The sequence below is a fragment of the Eumetopias jubatus genome, unplaced genomic scaffold (genome assembly GCF_037043125.1).
Source record: "Eumetopias jubatus isolate StellerSeaLion01/CBP00866 unplaced genomic scaffold, mEumJub1_p1.0 scaffold_9, whole genome shotgun sequence".
In the NCBI taxonomy this organism is placed as follows: Eukaryota; Metazoa; Chordata; class Mammalia; order Carnivora; family Otariidae; genus Eumetopias; species Eumetopias jubatus.
This window is the reverse complement of record NW_028274815.1, coordinates 72,374,638-72,394,338: the sequence shown is the minus strand read 5'-3', so window position 1 is coordinate 72,394,338 and position 19,701 is coordinate 72,374,638. Positions and strand designations below refer to the sequence as shown.

The following is a 19,701-nucleotide window of genomic DNA, read 5'->3' as shown; positions in this document are numbered from 1 at the left end:
GGAAATGAGTTGCTATTCAATGGGTATAACGTTTCAGTTATGTAAGGTAAGTAAGTTCTTCAGATCTAATGAACATCATCTTGCCGATAGTTAGCAATATTGTATTGTACACTTAAAACTTGGTTTAAAAGGGTAGGTATCATGCTAAATGTTTTTACTTTAGTAAAAAATATTTTTAATTAAAAAAAGCTCTTTAACCATTTGAAGTGTATTTTTTGGTATTATACAAAGTAGGAAATTAACTGAATGCTTCTCTAAATGAATAATCAATAGTCTCAATATCGTTTATTGATTAATAAATAATTTCCTTATTGATCTGAAATACCATTATCATAAATGGGCACTTGAATTCACAGTGGAAAAGAACTTTGCCCTGGGAATCTTTACATGAATCTATTATCAATATGGTTCACCTTATACTGAATAATACAACTGCCTTCTTTTTATACCAGTACAGACTTAAAATATTAAGTCGATCTATAAGAAATAAGCTATTAAAATTTACTTCCATATCTTTTTTAAGTTACTGAGCACAAGTATTCTAAAAAATTAGCTTTTGTTTAGTTCAACTAAGGAATTACAGAAAACTATCAGATCAATAGGCTTAACAAATCACTAAACTGAAAATGAACAGAATGATAACCACCATCACTGCCTGGAAGTCAGTAGACTAGGGCTCTAATTCCAACCACCACCTTGAACAAGTAAATAAACCTCAAGAATTGGGACTATAGTTTTATATCCAACATTCTAAAATTTCTAACTAATTTACCATCGCTAAGGTAATTAAAGTATCTAATCCTAATAGCTGACACCAAAAAAGCAAGGTATATTTTCTTCTTTAGTGACCTACTTTAGATGTTTACCAGATGTTCTTTATACCAGGGTAAATCATCAATCTAATAATTTAAATTCGTTTCCCCCAGCTGTCTTCTGAGCATACGGAAAAATAACTGAGCAACATCTTTAAGAATTACTTTCAACCTGGGACACCTGGGTGGCTCAGATGGTTAAGCATCTGCCTTCGGCTCAGGTCATGATCCCAGGGTCCTGGGATCGAGTCCCGCATCGGGCTCCCTGCTCCTTGGGAGCCTGCTTCTCCCTCTGCCTCTCTCTCTCTTTCATGAATAAATAAATTAAAAAAAATCTTAAAAAAAAAAAAAGAATTACTTTCAACCAGGGCGCCTGGGTGGCTCAGCTGGTTAAGCTTCTGCCTTCAGCTAAGGTCATGGTCCTGGAGTCCTGGGATCCAGCCCCATATCAAGTTCCCTGCTCAGTGGGGAGCCTGCTTTCTCCCTCACCCTTTCCCTCTGCCTGCTGCTCCCCCTGCTTGTGCTCTGTGTGTCAAATAAGTAAAATCTTTAAAAAGAAAAAATTACTTTCAACCATGTGAAAGGTTTAGCCACCCTTTAGCTTAATCCCTCTTTAGAATAACACTTAAATTTTTCTAATAGACGGGGCGCCTGGGTGGCTCAGTCGTTAAGCGTCTGCCTTCGGCTCAGGTCATGATCCCAGGCTCCTGGGATAGAGCCCCACATCGAGCCCCACATCGGGCTCCCTGCTCCGTGGGAAGCCTGCTTCTCCCTCCTACACTCCCCCTGCTTGTGTTCCCTCTCTCGCTGTGTCTCTGTCAAATAAATAAAATCTTTAAAAATTTTTTTCTTTTTTTGAAGATTTTATTTTATTTATTCATGAGAGACAGAGAGAGAGAGAGAAGCAGAGGGAGAAGCAGGCTCCCAAGGAGCAGGGGACTCGATGGGGGGCTCGATCCCAGGACCCTGGGATCATGACCTGAGCCGAAGGCAGACGCTTAACCATCTGAGCCACCCAGGTGCCCCCCCCCAAAATTTTCTAACACATATTTTTCAACCACTTCAACATTTTACAAGTCTTATTACTATAAAATGGTATCATGTGTTTACACACACAAAAACACACTTTAGGATGATTCATTCAACTGCAGTCCATATTGTTTTCTGCTATACTTAGTTCTGGTTCAACATTTCTAAGCGACTACTCACTTTTTTGCTGTTTCTACAAAGATGAAGGCACTTTTTTTTCTTTACAGACCATTCAAGGTAATTTGATTTCTATTCTTGGTTTTTCAGGTACTTAACCCCAGCCCATTTTTTTTTAAATCTATGAACTTAATATGCTCAATAGCTTAAATTAGTAATTATACGAACAAATCTTGGTCCAGAGAAGGAAGCTGAAGGGAAACAGAAATAACTATTTACTAAATGTCTATTTGCAAATGGTTAGCACTATTTTTGTAACTTGTAGCTTCCATATAATACAACTTGTAAAATTTTCCCAACTACAACACCAATATGACTACTTCATAAAATAAAAGCTGTATTTAAATCCACCTATATTCCTTTTGTTCCTTCTTCAGCTACCGAAGTCACTGTTTCAGGAAAATACTGTAAATTCATCTGTAATCAGCTCTTCATAAAACTATGCTGATTACTATCTAGAATCTACACTTAATGACTGATCTGCCCTAAACCTTATCAGTAATCCCTACTTTTTTTTTTAAGATTTATTTGAGAGACAGAGAGAGCATGGGGGGGCGAGAGGGGGAGGGAGAGAAAAGCAGACTACCCATTAAGTGCAGAGCCTGATGCTGGGCTTGATCTCCTAACTCTGAGATCATGACCTGAGCTGAAAGCAAAAGTCAGATGCTTAACTGTGCCACCCAGGTGCCCCTAGTAGTCCCTATTATTATTATTTTTTTAAAGATTTTATTTATTTATTTGAGGGACAGCGAGCGAGAGAGCACAAGGGGGGGGGGAGTCAGAGGCAGATGCAGACTCTCCAATGATCAGGGAGCCCGATACAGGGCTCAACCCCAGGACCCTGGGATCATGACCTGAGCTGAAGAAGCATACGCTTAACCAACTGAGCCACCCAGGCGCCCCAAAGCCCCTTTAAAAACAAAACAAAAACATTCACCTATTTCAATGAAGGTTTTTAGTATATTTTCTAATAAGAAAATGTTTTCTCTTGGTTAAGGTTTACAAGTAGTCTGTAAGATGATCAAAAGACTGGTCAAATGTGAGATAAGTTAATTCCAAATCTAATAGCTAATTTTAGGCTGCAAAGACCCATATTTTTTGAAAGCCACTTCGGGTTATTTATTCTCAAACACATTAGGTCCCACAATCCAAAACTTTTAAGAATACAGTATCTTAGAAAGGGAAGGTTGGTTTGTTGTTTCTTTTTTAACTGATAATGGTGAAACAATTTCCCTTAGCAATCTGTTTCAACTTAATAAATTGACAGTCATTAATTCTTTCAGGGCTAACTCCAGTTTTGTGAGAAGAAAATATCTTCCACATAAAATTATCAAATTGACATGAGTCCATACCACCAGGGTACAAAAGAAATAGCCACCTGTTATGACCAGTATTAAGTTCTGCTTTTCTAATAGTTTGCACACTAAATTTCCATCATTCAGCCAGGCAAGTAATTAAAATACTTTTTCTATGTATTTGTATTTACATAACCTATCGTCACAAACTTATCCTAGAAAGACAGAATCACTGGCTCAGTCTCAAGTGACCAATTTGTTTTTAATTCTGAATTCTGACTTTATCATTAGTTATCCTCATCTCCTATAAATGATATATATAAGCAATTATTATTCTAAAGTTGCTGTGGATACAAACTAAAAATGTCCATAAATAAATAAGCAGTTAAAACACAGAGCACTGAGAAATTTTAAGCTCTTACTCAAGTTTAAAATACCTATGTGAGAACTTTATCATCAGACCAAATACTGTAAGTTCACATCACAATCACAACTATTAAAATCTTTTTAAAAATACAAACCTCTTTCCTTCCAGATTCCATATACAGTATGTGTATACGGAATCTGTGCAGAAATGTAGAAAGAGTAACAAAAATCATCTCACCTCCATTCCGAGACACTAACATTTCACCAAAATTTTTTAGACATTTCACAAATCAAGAGTGCATATTCCAAGTTTCAGAGAGCATACTGTATGTGTTCTCAATGCATGTATATGATTGGTATGTAACATTTTTCTAGTCCTCTAAAACCAGACTTGACTTTACAAACCCTGGACAAGCTCACTAGACCCAGATCTCTCAGCTTAGTTTTTCAGCTTTAAAGATTTCAGCTAAAAGGTTCTCAAATCAAATGACTCAGAAATAGAGGACAGGTTCCCTGTAAGACGTTGCAGTAGAGACTAAGACAGCATCAGAAAAAAATCCACAAAGGCACCCTGAGTTACAACTACTTGTATGTGGGACTACAGATGTTATGAAGAAACTTAAAGTGTTGTTATCTCTGCAACTGAAGATCTTAGATTCTGGCAACATATAATCTAATTTAAACCTGTCTACTTTCAGTTTCTAGATATAAAGGCTAAACAATGAATGCAATGAAGAAGACACCATGAAAACAAGATGAATTACCCCAACTCTGCAGGTAATTTCCTTCACTAGCCACATGTTTCTTTCTTAATCATATACAGAAGCATGCTATAACTTAGCTTAAACTCTGGGCTGCAACAACTTTTTTTTAAGTAGGCTCCATGCCCAAAGTGGGGCTTGAACTCAGAACCACTATAGCAAGAGCTGGACGCTCTACCAACTGAGACAGCCAGGCAACAACTTTCTAATTGTGGCACAAACGTAATTCGATAAATGATTAAAGGGTAGAACATGTATCAGACAGCAAGGGGTCATAACAAACCTTCATCTTTTTTAAAAATTTTTTATTGTTATGTTAATCACCATACATTACATCATTAGTTCTTGATGTAGTGTTCTATGATTCATTGTTCGTGCGTAACACCCAGTGCTCCATGCAGAACTTGCCCTCTTTAATACCCATCACCAGGCTAACCCATCTCCCCACCCTCCATCCCTCTAGAACTAGTTTGTTTCTCAGAGTCCATAGTCTCTCATGGTTCGTCTCCCCCTCCAACTTACTCCCCTTCATTCTTCCCCTCCTGCTATCTTCTTCTACAAACCCTCATCTTAATAGCATTTCACAGATGACTCTCCAACAGTCTCCGGTCTTGGAAAAGTGGACAGATAAGGTTACAAACAAAACTCCGGTGTGGTATATGTATGTATGTATGTGCGTGTATGTATATACGTGTGTGTATCCTTAAAAATATTTATCAGAAGACAATGAAAACAGTATCAACATGCTTATTTTCAATTCATTTTGATTTTGAATGTTAGTCTCTAACTCAACCATAAGTTCCGTAAAAGCAAGAACCATGTCTGTATAATACCAAACAAATTCAGATCTCAATGATTATACTGATAATTTAAATGATAAAGTTTTAAAGCATCTCAGAAGTCACCTCATTCAAAATACGCTACTTTAGAAACTGGATTAAGAAACCATTCTAGAATTTTTTTTTTATCTTTGGTTTTATTAAATTCAAGTTAGTTAACATATAGTAGATATGGGGTAGAATTTAGTGATTCATCAGTTGCATGTAACACCCAGTGCTCATTACATCAAATACCCTCCTTAATGCCCATCACCCAATTACCCCATTCCCCAGCGACCCTCAGTTTGTTCTCTATAGTTAAGAGTTTCTCTAAGAAGGGCGCCTGGGTGGCTCAGTTGGTTAAGCGACTGCCTTCGGCTCAGGTCATGATCCCAGAGTCCCTGGATGGAGTCCCGCACTGGGCTCCCTGCTCGGCAGGGAGTCCGCTTCTCCCTCTGACCCTCCCCCCTCTCATGTGCTCTCTTTCTGTCTCAAATAAATAAAATCTTTAAAAAAAAAAAGTTTCTCTAAAAAAAAAAAAGCCACTTTGATGAAAAAGCTCAGGTTCCTTCTCCCCAAACTTAAAAGCAACATTTACTCAATGTGGCTATGTTATTTAAAAAAGGAAGGAAGGAAGGAAGGGAGGGAGGGAGGGAAGGAGGGAGGGAAGGAAGGAGGGAGGAAGGGAGGGAGGAAGGAGGGAGGAAGGGAGGGAGGAAGGGGTCTCCTCCACTCTGCTTGTTGTGGACAAGAAAGAACAACTGTTAGCACTAACACTGAACTGCTAAGTGCTAAAAGATCAGACACAAAATAGTAAGATCTTACTCTTTTTGGTATCTAAGGCTACCATATCATCAATTTCATGCAAGGGATTCCTTAAAAACAGAAACCCGTCTCAGTCACTGATGGCCTGTCATTCTGGGGATATTTGTATGGTGGGGAATATGAGCTTATAAACCACTAACTAGCACTTCAGCAGCAGAGATGAGGAGGCAGCCCTTTTACACCTTCTTCTTATATCAGGAACTGACAGATGTGGCCAAGGACTAGAAAAACAACTTGAAAACAAAATGTGCCCCAATTTTTCCATGAAAGTTTTATAATTTTATATTTATAATCAAGGTATGTAGAAAGAAAGGGAAACAATCAACCAAATAAAAGCAGAATATTTTCACAGGAGTTAAAAGGATAAGCTTAAAAGTAGTAAGGAACAGGATTCCAAACTGAAATGGAGAAACAGAAGTACGGCAGTAGCAAAAAGAAATAATTTCTGGAATGAAGGCTTAGAATCACACATTAAAGTACACAGTATTTTTGAAAATTCCTATATTTAAAAAAAAGATTTCCTTCCTCCTCAAAATAACTTACAACCTTTGGGGAAAATTATAGTGTATTAAGTTAATGGGTAAACTTTCTAATGCTGGACTTACAGCATACCTACCAAAAGACTTAAGAAAAACATTAATATCTGAAATAAAATCGTTTTAGCAACATTACTTATGAGATGCCATATTCATATCTGTCTTAAAGCTATTTTACCTCCCATGTAAAAATGGAAGCTCTGCCTCTGAGAAAAGATAACTAATGGTATAATGTTGAGGTATAAAACTTACCAGGAATGTGTACATGTGTTCACCAAAAGATATACATAAAATGCTCATAGGAGGGGCGTCTGGGTGGCTCAGTTGGTTAAGCAACTGCCTTCGGCTCAGGTCATGATCCTGGAGTCCCGGGATCGAGTCCCGCATCCCGCATCAGGCTCCCTGCTCAGCAGGGAGTCTGCTTCTCCCTCTGACCCTCTCTCCTCTAATGCTGTCTCTCTCAATCTCTCCCTCTTAAATAAATAAAGAACATCTTTAAAAAAAAAAAATGCTCATAGGAGCACTATTTCTGACAGCCAAAGATGAAAACTCCGTCTTTTAATCGTACAATGAATAAATTGTAGTATACGCATACAATGTACTATTATACAGCAGCAAGAATGAACAGACTATTGCTACAAGCAACATGGATGAAACAAATATTGAGTGAAAGAAGCCAGACACATAGGAATACATACCGGGTGATTACATTTAAATAAAGTTCAAGAGACAAAACTAATCCCAGCCGTTAGAAAAATAGGATTGGGGATAATGAGTGGGAAGGCTGGGATGGGAATGAATACCACTTCTGGGATGCTGGTAGTGTTTATTTCTTGATCTAGTATTACTGGCTACACAGATATGCTTACTTTGTGTGAAGTCATCAAGTAATACACCAATGATTTGTGCACTTGTATACTTTCATTAAAACCTTAGTTTAGGGGTGGCCTAGGTGGCTCAGTCGTTGGGCATCTGCCTTCGGCTCGGGTCATGATCCCAGGGTCCTGGATCGAGCTCCGCATCGGGCTCCCTGCTCTGCGGGAAGCCTGCTTCTCCCTCTCCCATTCCCCCTGCTTATGTTGCCTCTCTCAGTGTGTCTCTCTGTCAAATAAATAAATAAAATCTTTAATAAAAAAAATAAAACCTTAGTTTAAAAAACCTAATAAAATTATTTTGACAACTTAAATATAGTTATATATAGTATACGTACATAATTATATATAGACTGTTTCTAATTCAAATGACCACTGCTAATTTAAATGACCCATACATACTGCCACTCCTACCTGCTCTAATTCTTTTTCTTCTCTCCATCCCCATCCCCAACCCAAAATTAAGTCTTCTGAGAAAATAAAAAGTGAAACTTTTAAGAAAAATTTTAGGGTCAGAAGTAGATTAGGAAAAACAATGAATATGTGAGGTAAGTGATTCTTGCAAGACTCTTCCGCCCCTACATGCTTATTCTGTCTATGAGGAAGCATTCCTATCCAAAAGGTCTTTGTCCAAATCACTTATTTCTATCTCTTTTACTGGGTCTAAAATACCAAAATTTGACTAAGTGATCAGTTTCTTAAAAATGCAAATGCATTTCAAAGGATCATGAAGTTATCAGTCATACAACTGTTCAGTAGATCTGTGGCTACTTTTAACAGAAAAATGAGTGATTCCACAATTTCTTTTACCATACAGTCACTTTGCCAGTAACATTCAATTTCAAAACACAGTGTCCTCACCCACCCCCATTTCTTTCAAACACTTCTTCTTTGATCCTTTATCTCTGCCATGATACAAACCTGGAATGATTTCTACTTTCCATTTGTTAAATTCTACATCACTTCTAATTTTCCTTAAAGCCTGTTTTTTTCCCCAAGGATGTATGATTATGTGGGAAGAAACAATTACTAATGACGTATATATACCAACCCTGTCCAACTCAAAATATAACAGGTGAATAAAAAAAGAGTTCTATGTTCTTCCTCTTCCCCACTTGCTTCCTCCTAAGTGTCAGATTCTCATAAAGCCATGTGGTCTTATACATACTATGTTATACACTCTGGATGTAAGATACAAAATCAATACTTGAGTGTAAAAAGAATTCTCGTATCTAAACTCAAGTCAGCAAACTAGCAAAGGCTAAACTGATTTAAGTCCGTTATCAATACATGGTACTAAAGAAATCAATGCCAAAGATTGAATCCCTATAATAGCCAGTTAATTCTGCTCTGAGGAAAAAAAAATTTTGACACAACGTAACTTGACCATCTGGAAAATGAGTGTTGTTGCACACCAGAAGAAAACAGTGAAGCTAAGATTTTCACTATTACCAGAAAAGTAATTTTAAAGCACAGGTTATTACTCCATTTCTATCACTCAATTTCAAAGCTCTGAGAAAACAGAAAAGTAGGCTCTCTTCACAAAGAAGATGAATGGTACCTCTTCTCTCATAAGATGTGGAAGTATTCCATATTGTTTTTAAAGGTTTAGCCACCAGTTGAGAGAACGGCATTTAATCATTTTTTTTTTCTTTTTTTGAACATAGTCACACAATTTTCCATTCGTTACAAGGGCTAAATATTTGACAACTGGGTCTTTAGAAACTGGGGAGATTAAGCCACTAACATACAGAACTTAAATTTGCTTTCATATACTATCTTATTTGGGGTTTTTTAGAACAAAAAAATACACAATCTATTCATTTTTAAAGCAAATATTTTTGATATTTCCTTAAACTAAAATAAATTATAAGAGAAGTTAGTTGGTTTCATTTCTCTATTTTCTAAGGATTAAGTTTACACACATTTCTTGCGTTAACCTAACATATATAAAAGCCCCAGGCTAGACATCTAAAGACATCAAGCTTTGGTGACAAAAGGATATTCAGTCCACAAACCTGTCAAAATTACCACTGAAGAATAATTGAACTCATATTTTTTTCCTTCCTGAAATAGTCTAGTCTATAACCATGAGCTAAAATGACTTAACACCTTTTACTCATAATTTATGAGTTATCCAGGGGAAATCTACCCCTTTTTGTACAATGAATGCTTAGTGATCTCAACAAGCTGGAAAAACATGCTGGCCAATCAGTGCAATCTCTTCCAGAGACAGATCTACATTAGAGGTAAAATTATGATCAGAAGGTTACTTAGAAAACGTGAAAGCAGGGCGCCTGGGTGGCTCAGTTGGTTAAGCGACTGCCTTCAGCTCAGGTCATGATCCTGGAGTCCCGGGATCGAGTCCCACATCGGGCTCCCTGCTCAGCAGGGAGTCTGCTTCTCCCTCTGACCCTCTTCCCTCTTGTGCTATTTCTCATTCTCTCTCTCAAATAAATAAATAAAATCAAAAAAGAAAAAAAAAAGAAAACGTGAAAGCAGATGTTTATCAATGGCATCAGACTATACTGTACCAGCTTTCAGTAAAATAGAGGTGTTAAGATAGGGGACAGATGTGCTTCAAAGACTAGGTTATTCCGTCCCCTGAATATGATGAAGACATTCTGCCAAATGCATTTTGTTATCTCCTCTTGTTTATGGGAAGACTCAGTGATATAAATCAATTTTGAAATTCTTCTCTGCTATTTACTATGAATACTCACTGCTGATTGTCTATCTTACAGAATTGCTAAAAGGGTTAAAAGACATAGTGTCTAAGAAAGTATCTGGCATAGATTCTAGTACATAAGCAGAAAGAGGCCTATGTTTATTATTATTTTTCTCAATACCAATTTCTTCTGTCTCCTTACTTTTTCTTTAAAGACTATTTCAATTCATTCTTATAATTATAAACCAGTCTCCCTAAGGTTATACGAAGTCACCTAGATTGCATTTTCGGGTATGCCAGAAACTAATGACTCATGCACATTTTATCTCTTGGGTTTAGTTTTATATACAACCGATTCCATTCCTTACTATTATTTTTAATATTTTTAAAAGCTGCCATTCACTGAGCATCTCTCAAGTGATAGATACTTAAATCTCTCAGCAATAATTATTCCATAAGGCAAGTATTATCATCCCCATCTTAAAGATAAAGAAGTAAGGCTCCAAGAGTTTACACTGCTTGCCCCATGTCAAAAAGCCTGTTGATGGTGTAGTCAGGATCAGAACCCCCATTTAGCTAGCTGTAACTCTGAGCTCTATCATACTGTCCAACTGTCTCAACTCATATTTTGCTTCTTTAGAATTTTATTTTCAAAGGGTAACAACTACAGTTTGGGTGTACCTGGTCAGCAACCTCACATAAACTGGAATTCTCTGGAAGTTGAGAATGCAATTCAAAGGGCTGATTAAATTAGTAGTCTAAAAGAAAATAACCCTTCAGAGACTAGTGGGACAAGATAGACACAAAATAAGAGTAACTTATTAGTTAGGAATAAATTGGAGGACAATAAAAAAACCTCAAGTTGAAATAATTATAGACTGTTTAGCTTCAAAATTAAGACAAACGGGGGGGGGGGGCTTAGAATAATACTCGCTAGCCCTGAATTCTGACAAATTTAAGTCCAGGGGTCCTAACAGGTCAGGATCTACTGGTAGTTCTTGCTTTACCTGGTACGTCTCCAAGTTGGCTGATCTGTCTGTGGGTTTGCCAGAACTTCCAGTAAAGAGAGAAAAGCAGTATAGTGACAACCCATAAGCCTCATCAGCACAACTTTACCACTGGCATTGTCACTATCTCATTCCTACCCCTCAAAGAATTTGTAAGCTTTGAGAAAACAGGCTCTCCTCCCCAAACACACACAAAAAAATGGGTGACATCTCTCCTTTCATGGATGTAAAAATTTTGAAGGTTTAGCCACAAGAAGGGAGAGCAATGCCCTACAGTACTTAATTCCTAAAACAGGAAAAAATCATGTCCCTTGTCCAGAACTCTTCTATCAAAAAAGGTTGCAGAAGTTCCTTATTCTTGTATTCTGTAAGTTCCTTATTCTGAAGAACCTGAAGGTAAAATATCATGAGCTAGAATAAGCCCACAGAAAGTATGATTAGCATGCATGACTAGAACGCTAAAGAGTTTCCTGGTTGCTGCATATTACAAATAAAGAAGCTCCATCAGGAATGTTTCATGTAATACTATATGAACTCAATTACTTCAATAAGTTTAGTTAAAACAAAACCCTGTAGTTCCAGGGTCACAGGTGAGATTTTTATTCCACAAATATGAAATTAAAAAGACTGATTACTATTTTACTCTGTACAATTATTGCAGACTAGAAATTAATAGCAATACCCATTAATATATTGTATTCATTAAATTTAACTATAAATTATCACATAGTTAAAATTTCAGAACTTCAAAAGAATCTTATGAATTTTCTACAGAAAGAAATTACACCTATTTTCAAAAACTTCCATATCAAGATTTTCAGTTGTCAAATTTCATCTTTTATTAAAACATAATAAATGAGAAACTAATAATAGTGATTGATTCCAAGTAGGAGAATCTGGTATGTGAGGCAGGTGTAGGCAAGAAACTCTGGAATTTTAAATTCTGTGCATTTATTACCTATTCAAAGTAATCAATTTTAACTACAAGCTAAAAGTGCTCAGAATACACAGCACTTCTTCAGGCTTATAAGCTTTCCTCATACTTCTCCTAGAAAAAAAACTAGCAAAGAGATATTAAAATAAATTCAGCAGAACAAGGTGCAAAAGCGAAATCCTTTTAGGGTTTTTAAAAGAAAATAAATAAAAAAAATCTAACCCCACACTACTTCCAGATTCACGGAGTCTGAAATGTATTATCAAAGTGTCCCTATGCGCAACACAAATTACTTTCTACTAAAGTAGTACGTGAAATCCTAAACTCTGGAACTTAAACTAAAAGACCAAAACATATAATGATTAGTATTCCATCTTAAGACAGTGGGCCATTTCAGATAACATGAGTGAAGACAGCATTCCATGAAACACCCAGGCCAATTATTTCCCAATGTGGGTTATAAGTAATTCTCCCCCATGGAAGGCTTGAAAAGTCCTTATAAAAATTCACTCTAGAAGACTGTTCCTTTCTACTTCAAATTGGCCATTACATACACAAGAAAGAGAGAGAGAGAGTGTGTGTGTGTTTAAGGAATATCAAGGAAGTTTTTAGACGAATTAACTTGTGGGTGAATAAGCAACTAAAAGCCAGCCCTGACAAAATTTCTGCCTGAAAAAAAATACTATCTTGTAACTATTCTATTACCACTAAAAAGCCAAAAATCCATCCTTTATATGAAATATAGAGACAGATTTCACTTGTCTTAAAAACAGTGAGTCTGACTTCAATTCCTGACCAGGAAAGCTGTCTGATCCACTATTATGTAACTCTATCCAAACCCTAATGTAAGAGTTACATAGCCATTAATAGTAAAAAAAAAAAAAAAAAAAAAGTAAAACACACACGTGTTAGCTGTAGTTCCTTAATTACCTTGTCAAAATTATGAAACCCAGCATATTCTTAAACAAACAACAACATCTCTCCTATCCAAACCAGAAATAGTGACACTCCGCAAGCTCCATAAAACTTTTAAAATAAAAAGTATTCCTTTTGGCTAACTTCTGATCATTATGTAAACTGTACATTTTAAAAAAGTAATCAAATTGCCAATTTTTGAAGAATTACATTTTTTATATAAATCTGGCAAAAACTTTACTAGTCTTTTGATTTAGCTTAATGTTTTATTCATTTTAAAGCCATTTATTTGCCCTCTAAAAGACCCACAGCCTTTTCCCTGAAGGCTAATCAGCAAGTTCTTTTCCCCTCTGTGCCAACATAGAATCTCCAGAACAGTTTCTACTAGCTGCAGCAAAGCAACAATTCTACAGTGCATCTGATTTACTATCTGGTTAGGTACATACCGAAATCTTGATTTCATGAACATCTTTGTCAGTCAGCTTACGCACATGAATGAAAAGAAAACTGACACTCTGGCATGTCAATGCCAACAACCAAGTCACTTTACTTCAAAAGGAAACAGGCTTTAGCAGCTAATAATTCACACAAATGAAGAAAAGTATCCAAGATAAAAGTACCTCAACTAAGTTCGAAATTACACACACCATGAAAAGGAGATTCAGAATAAATATTTTAAAATACACAATGAGACTAAATTAAGTTTGGCCAAACAGATTTGATTCAGCCCTAATGGTATGAACAAATCAGTACACCTTGAAAACACTTACTTACTTCTAGCAATTAAATCCTTACTATACCAGGATTTCAATCTAGTGTCACTGTTTTCTCAAAAAATTTTGTGACACAACATAGAGTGGAAGGAGACTTGGGTATTATTTGAATGGAACACAGGAAAACCCTGATATGCAAATGTGAAAGGAAATGATGAAACTACAAATATTTTTAATTTACAAAAAAAATGGTAAACGTATCAAAGAATCATTAAAACATATTTGCCAATAGCAAATAATGTTATACAAGACCTCTAACTGGCTTGACACATCACATTCTTTCAAGCAACGTATAACAAACTGCTTTCTCAAGGACTATCTGTAACAGTGACTAGTGAAAACCCTTTGAAGTATTTCTCAGATTATCATCTCTCTTTTCCATTTAAATATTTTCGTCCAGTACAACATTGAAACAGTTTTTAAGGAAACAATGTCTAATTTTTAAAAGGCATTTAATCTCAATTCCCTTAATCAGAGGAGGTGTGACAACCAACGCATGTAAAATTAACCTTAATCCTCCAACGAAAACACGCAAAATGTCTCCTAACAATTCCCCTCCTCCTTAAAACAACAACCGTACACATAAATATGGTACCGACCTCCACCCCCACTGAGAGCAGCTAATTAATAAAGAGAATAGTTACGTTTGGAGACCAAGGTGCAACACCCTACCTCATAAACCTCCCAAAATAACCACATCATCAAAGTAGAACTGAACATTATTTTTGCTAAACCAAGAATCCAACCCCCGGGAGCCTCAGCCCTTAGACAATGGTGGTTACCAGACAGAGCAGCACAGTTGGGTCCAAATGACACATTTCACTAGGCCTTGGACACAGCACACACTCACTCTCTCCCAAGGGGCCAGTTGGAAGCAAGGGGCGTTCAAACCCCACTAGGAGACGGAGGGTGGCACGGTGGCGTAGGGGTTCGCTAGGGGAGGACAGGCGAGAGGGGTGGTCGATAGAGCGGAAGGGTAACTGCACCGCACGCGAGGGAGGGGGCTGGAAATGGCCGATGGATTCTATATTTATTTATTTAAAGGTCTTGATTTAACGGGTCCTTCCCAAGGGTTCTGTAACTAAAGCCAAACTGCGCAGTAAACACTGAGGGGTTGGGAGAGTAGTCGCTGCTCCCCCTACCCCGTGACTAGGGAGGGGGGTGGGGGAAACAAGTTCCCCGGCCAACACCACAGACCACTCGGATTCCCCCCCTTCCCCCTCCTCCACAGGAAGGGGGAGGCTAACAGAGAAAAGGGGGAAAACAAGTTCCCCAGCCAGCCCCACCGCCCGATCACTCCCAGTTGTTCCCCCCACCTTCTGTGAGGAAGGGGGAGGCTAAACCATGGAAGGCAGTTTTAGAAAAGGGGGAAATCCCACCCTCTGCCTCCCCCCACCCTAGCCACCAACAGACTCCTGCGGGGTCCGTGAGCCAGGCGAGAAGCCAAAGGATGGGTGGGGGTAGAGGGTGCCGAGCCCCCGCAACCAAACAAAGCGCGGCCTGAGCGAGAGCCCGGGCGAGTGGGGAAGCCGCGGCTTTTCCTGCCAGCCGGGGCCCGGGCCGAGCTGACACTGCGGCACCGGCGGACCCGCCTCCGCTCGGCCGCCGTCTCCCACCCCCGGGGCGCACAGGCCTCCCCCGCCCGCCCCGGCCTTCCTTCCCGCGGGTCCCGGCCGGCCGGCGCCCGAGCCGGCGGGCGGCGGGGAGGGAGCGCGGCCTTACCCCTCTCGCCGGCGTTGTTCCGCTCCTGAGGCAGCGGCGGAGGCGGCGGTGGCGGCGGCGGAGGCTGCTGCTGCTGCTGCGGCGGCGGCGGAGGCTGCTGCTGCGGCTGCTGCTGGGGCGGCTGCGGCGGCTGCTGCGGGGGCTGCTGCTGCTGTTGCTGCACCGGGCGCGGCCGCGACACTCGCCTGGGTCTCCGGTTGGCGGCTCGGACGGAGTTCATTTGCCGGGCTGAGGTGGCGGCGTTGGCGGAGGGACACACACACACACACACACACGCACACGCACTGCGAGCTCCGGGGCAGGAGAAGGGGGTGGGGAGGGGGAGGAAGGAAAGGGGGCGAGGGGAAGGGGAGATGGGAAGGGCGGAGGGGGCAAGCGAGACCCCGAGTCCGAGAGAAAGGCCCGCGGAGACAGAGACCGAGCGAGGCCGGGCGGGCGGGCCTGACGCACGGGGAAGGCCGAGGCCGCCGGGCGGGGCGGCCGCGAGGGACGGAGACAGAAAGACGGGCAGAGCGAAAGAAAGAAAGGGCGTCCGCCCGCCTGGGGATCCCGAGGCGAAGCGCGGCGTCGGCGGGTGAGGAGACAGACTCCGGTCCCGCCGACTCCCGAGCGGCGTCTCCGGCGGCGGGGGGAGTGGGCGGGCGGGCGAGGAAGGGAGAAGGAGGAGAAGAGAGGGAGAGAAGGGAGGGAGGGAGCAGGGGGCGCCCGGCTCTTTTTTTTCCTCTTCCTCCCCCCACACCCCCTGAAAGAGATTTCTGTGAGGAATTTTTTCTCTCTTTCTTCGGCCTCTTCTCTCTCCTCCCCCCCCTTCTCTCCTCGGCGAAGGGGAAATGAGTGTGAAGGGAGGAGATAGAGGGAAAAAGAGGCGTCGTCGTTCCTCCTCCTTAAAGGAACCTTTCCTCCTCCTCCTCCTCCTCCTCCTCCTCAACCCCGTCGCCGCTGCTTCTGCTGCTGCTCCGTGGCAGGAGGAGCCATTGACACCGCCGGAGCCTCCACTCGCCCAGTGGGTCCCTCCCCGCCGCGGGGCTGGCCAGGGGCGCGGGGGAGGGCCGCGGGGCGGCGGGGGGAGGGGTGAGTGGGCGGGGAAGCAGATGGGCGGGGATTCCAGCCAAGCAGCCAATGGAGAGCTCCCATACAACCTTCAGGCCAATGGGGCCTCCGCTCTTATGGCGGAGTCCCTTCCTTCAACGCCCTGTTTCCTCTCTCGGGTTTCCTCCCTCCCTCGCCGAGGAGGGGGAAGGAGGGATGGGGGAGTGTGGTGGGGCGGGTGATAATGGGGAGGTATCAGGGCATATAATAGAGCGGGGGGTGGGCGAAGAGAGCGCTAGTGCGTAGCGACGATTCTAGGAGAGGAGGTGCTCGGAGGGAAGGGCGGGGGCTGCTGATGTAATGGGGAGAAGTGATTAATCCTTTGGTTCGCCTTTTCAGTCCTTCCCCCCCCCCACCACCACCTTCACCCGATTTTTTAAGCAGGAAAAAAAAAAGTGGAGCCAGGGAGCCGATCCTTGGTAACTCGCGTTTTCTGTGGTTAGGTAGGTTCAAAGTGTGAGCTGTAGGGAGCGCTAGAGATTCTGTGCCCTTTAGCCCAGCTGAGGGTATTTGCAAACCTTGGAGATCCAATTCACTGAGCTTTCAGCTTGTAACCGAAGTTGGAGTAGTTTCCTAATCGTAGCCTAAGAGGAGTCACCTAAGTCTTGAAAAGGTTTTGGTAAATAGGCAATAGACCTTTGGTCAATTTCTTGTTTGGAAACGTGGTCTATATAATGTTCAGGAAAATACTATGTGAGAAAAGGAGGGAAGTAAATGTGCTGAGGTTATGATTGTTTATGTGATTTAAGAAAAGAATTTTTTTTAGATCCCACAAACTCAAAGGAAAAGGAAAAACCCCAGGAGGAATTATCTTTTGTATCTGTATCTGGTCCCCTCAGCATAATCTGTCCCCAAGGAAAACGCGTTTTTATTCCCTAGCTTTTGTTGTGAAGACGGAAAAAGTACCCTTTCTCAATTCGCTCCGCTCTCCCTTTTGTTTATCATTTTATGGATGTGGTAAAACTGGCAGTTTACCTGATTCTCTGGTTTTCAGACCTTTGGGCGATTAATCTCTTATTTGAGTTTGATCAATTGCTGCTACGTTTGAGATAGATAATTAAGCGGTTTACAAAGTATGATAAAGTAAGGCTGAGAGGCAGAAAAGTGTGTACTTGGGGAAAGGGGAGTGAAGGGCAAGGACAGATGAGTCGTTATTGTGCAGGGTGTTTGAATCCCTGATTTGATTATGTGACTCTAGGCAAATTACCTTTCTAGATAATGAGGGTTCCTCACCTTTTAATAAGAACTTATTTGGGATGACATAATCCTGTTTTCAGTTTTTAAAAATTCTGTAGTTCTGAGATGATCTCTTTGGTCCTGAAAATGTTGAAACTTAGATCTAAGTTTCCTTCCCCCAAAAAATATTTGAGGAAGGGGTTTGTTAGAAAACAACTGAAGAACTCCAGATTTTTATGGTTCTTAGCTAGGTGCCAATGGGTAAAATTTTAGATTTGGTTCAGATAAATATAAGGGGAGGTGGAGGAAAATTACTTGCTATTATACATATAGGTGGATCCATAATTCTGATTTTTCTGAAAATTTACTTTTTTATTGAACAAGCACTTATTGGTTCCTTCTGTGCCATCTGCATTACTATGTAAGGTGCTATGGGAAATACCAAATAAAAGGCAAAAACCTTGGGCATAAAGCTTTTGTAATTTGGCATGGCAGACGTGAGGATTTACTTATATTAATTCAGATGTACAAAGAAAATGTAGCTTGTTTATTTTCTATAATGTTTAACCTTCTCGAGTCCGCACATTCTCTCTCTTTTTTAACAGATGTTGAATCTTTGAGATTTACCCACCTCCTTCTCATTCCAAGATATGTATGGGGGTTGAGGGTTGCCGTATAAGGTGAATAGATTTCATATCTTTGGCATCCTAGATTTTTATTATGACAGTTCTCTGGCATGTGGCAGCAAGATGCCTTGTTCTAACAAAACCAGTATATTATGATTTTCTGATAGGTGGAAGTAAAGTGTCTCGAGAAAGGAAGTGTCTTTTTCTAATTTACACAGTGACTGGTGGGTTAGTAGCAGCCCTGAGGGCTGGGAAGACTTACATGGCATCAGCAAAGCCCCACTTGCCGCTTCTTGTGTTAACCACGCCAGGTATGGGGTGGCTGCTATGGTCTGAAAGCAGGACTGATAGCCCCAGAGGCAAAACTGGTCATTTCTGTTTCTTTGAGATATCATGCCGGTTCCTTTACTGAAGTACATACATGAGCCATTTGCTGTATGTACTGCAGCCTTAGTACTGACTGACCCCTGATCTCTGCAGGTCCATTGATTCTCACAGTGCCACTCTCTCTCTTCATGGAGACATACGGGAACTTCCGGATTCCCTGAATACCACGTGTAGGCCTTGATGAGCCAGGAGCCTTGCTTTGGGCTTATCTATTGAGCCATATCCCTCCACCAATGTTGCATTATTCTCCCTACGTCATATTGAACATGCCATTAAACTGAAAGCTGAGTTTCTAGAGGACTCGGCCTCTCACAGGCATGCTCAGGGAAGCATAATCAAATCAGTTTAACAACAATGGAACATCTATTGGGAGGTAACAAAAAGTATTATCCTATCCCCATATCTGTCGTGCCTACATATTTTTAGTCTACCTTATGGGATTAAATGTTCGAATCTTCTTTGTGCAAAAGTGTTCAAAGCCATCTTAGAATTGTGGAACTTGGGACTTGTTAGAATGGGCCTTGGAGATCATTTAATTTTTATTCCTGTATCTGACAGACTGGGAAACCAAAGTTCAAAGAGGTAAGGTGACAAAACCAAATCCCATAACTACTTAGTGGCAAAGTTACTGTCTGTCAGTACAGTGCCCATTCTATTCACAGGTATTTATAGGCTCAATTCTTCCATAAAAACCCCAAATATTCCAGATAGTGTTACTCATTGCCAGGTCCACCTGTGTTAGTAAATAATCCCGTCAATTAGCTATTATAGAAATTATGTGTGACAGAAAACAGGAGAAAAACATAAAGGGGTTTTTATTTGGGATGGGAGTCTCCCAGAATGAGTGCAGTAGACACTTAGCATAATTTCAGAGGACTAAATTCCCCCCGGGTTTGCTCTCTCTTCAAGAACA

General features: G+C 40.5%; 1 protein-coding gene across 1 annotated transcript in view; it reads right to left on the bottom strand.

The window, feature by feature from the left end:
• Positions 1 to 16,525, bottom strand: part of FBXO11 (F-box protein 11) — an 86,863-nt gene extending 70,338 nt beyond the window's left edge. Inside the window, exon 1 of the mRNA XM_028104025.2 lies at positions 15,511 to 16,525. Within this exon, the coding sequence (XP_027959826.1) occupies positions 15,511 to 15,730 (220 nt within the window). The 5' untranslated portion in view covers positions 15,731 to 16,525. The remainder of the gene's footprint in view (positions 1 to 15,510) is intronic.
• Between the last annotated feature and the right edge of the window lie 3,176 nt (positions 16,526 to 19,701).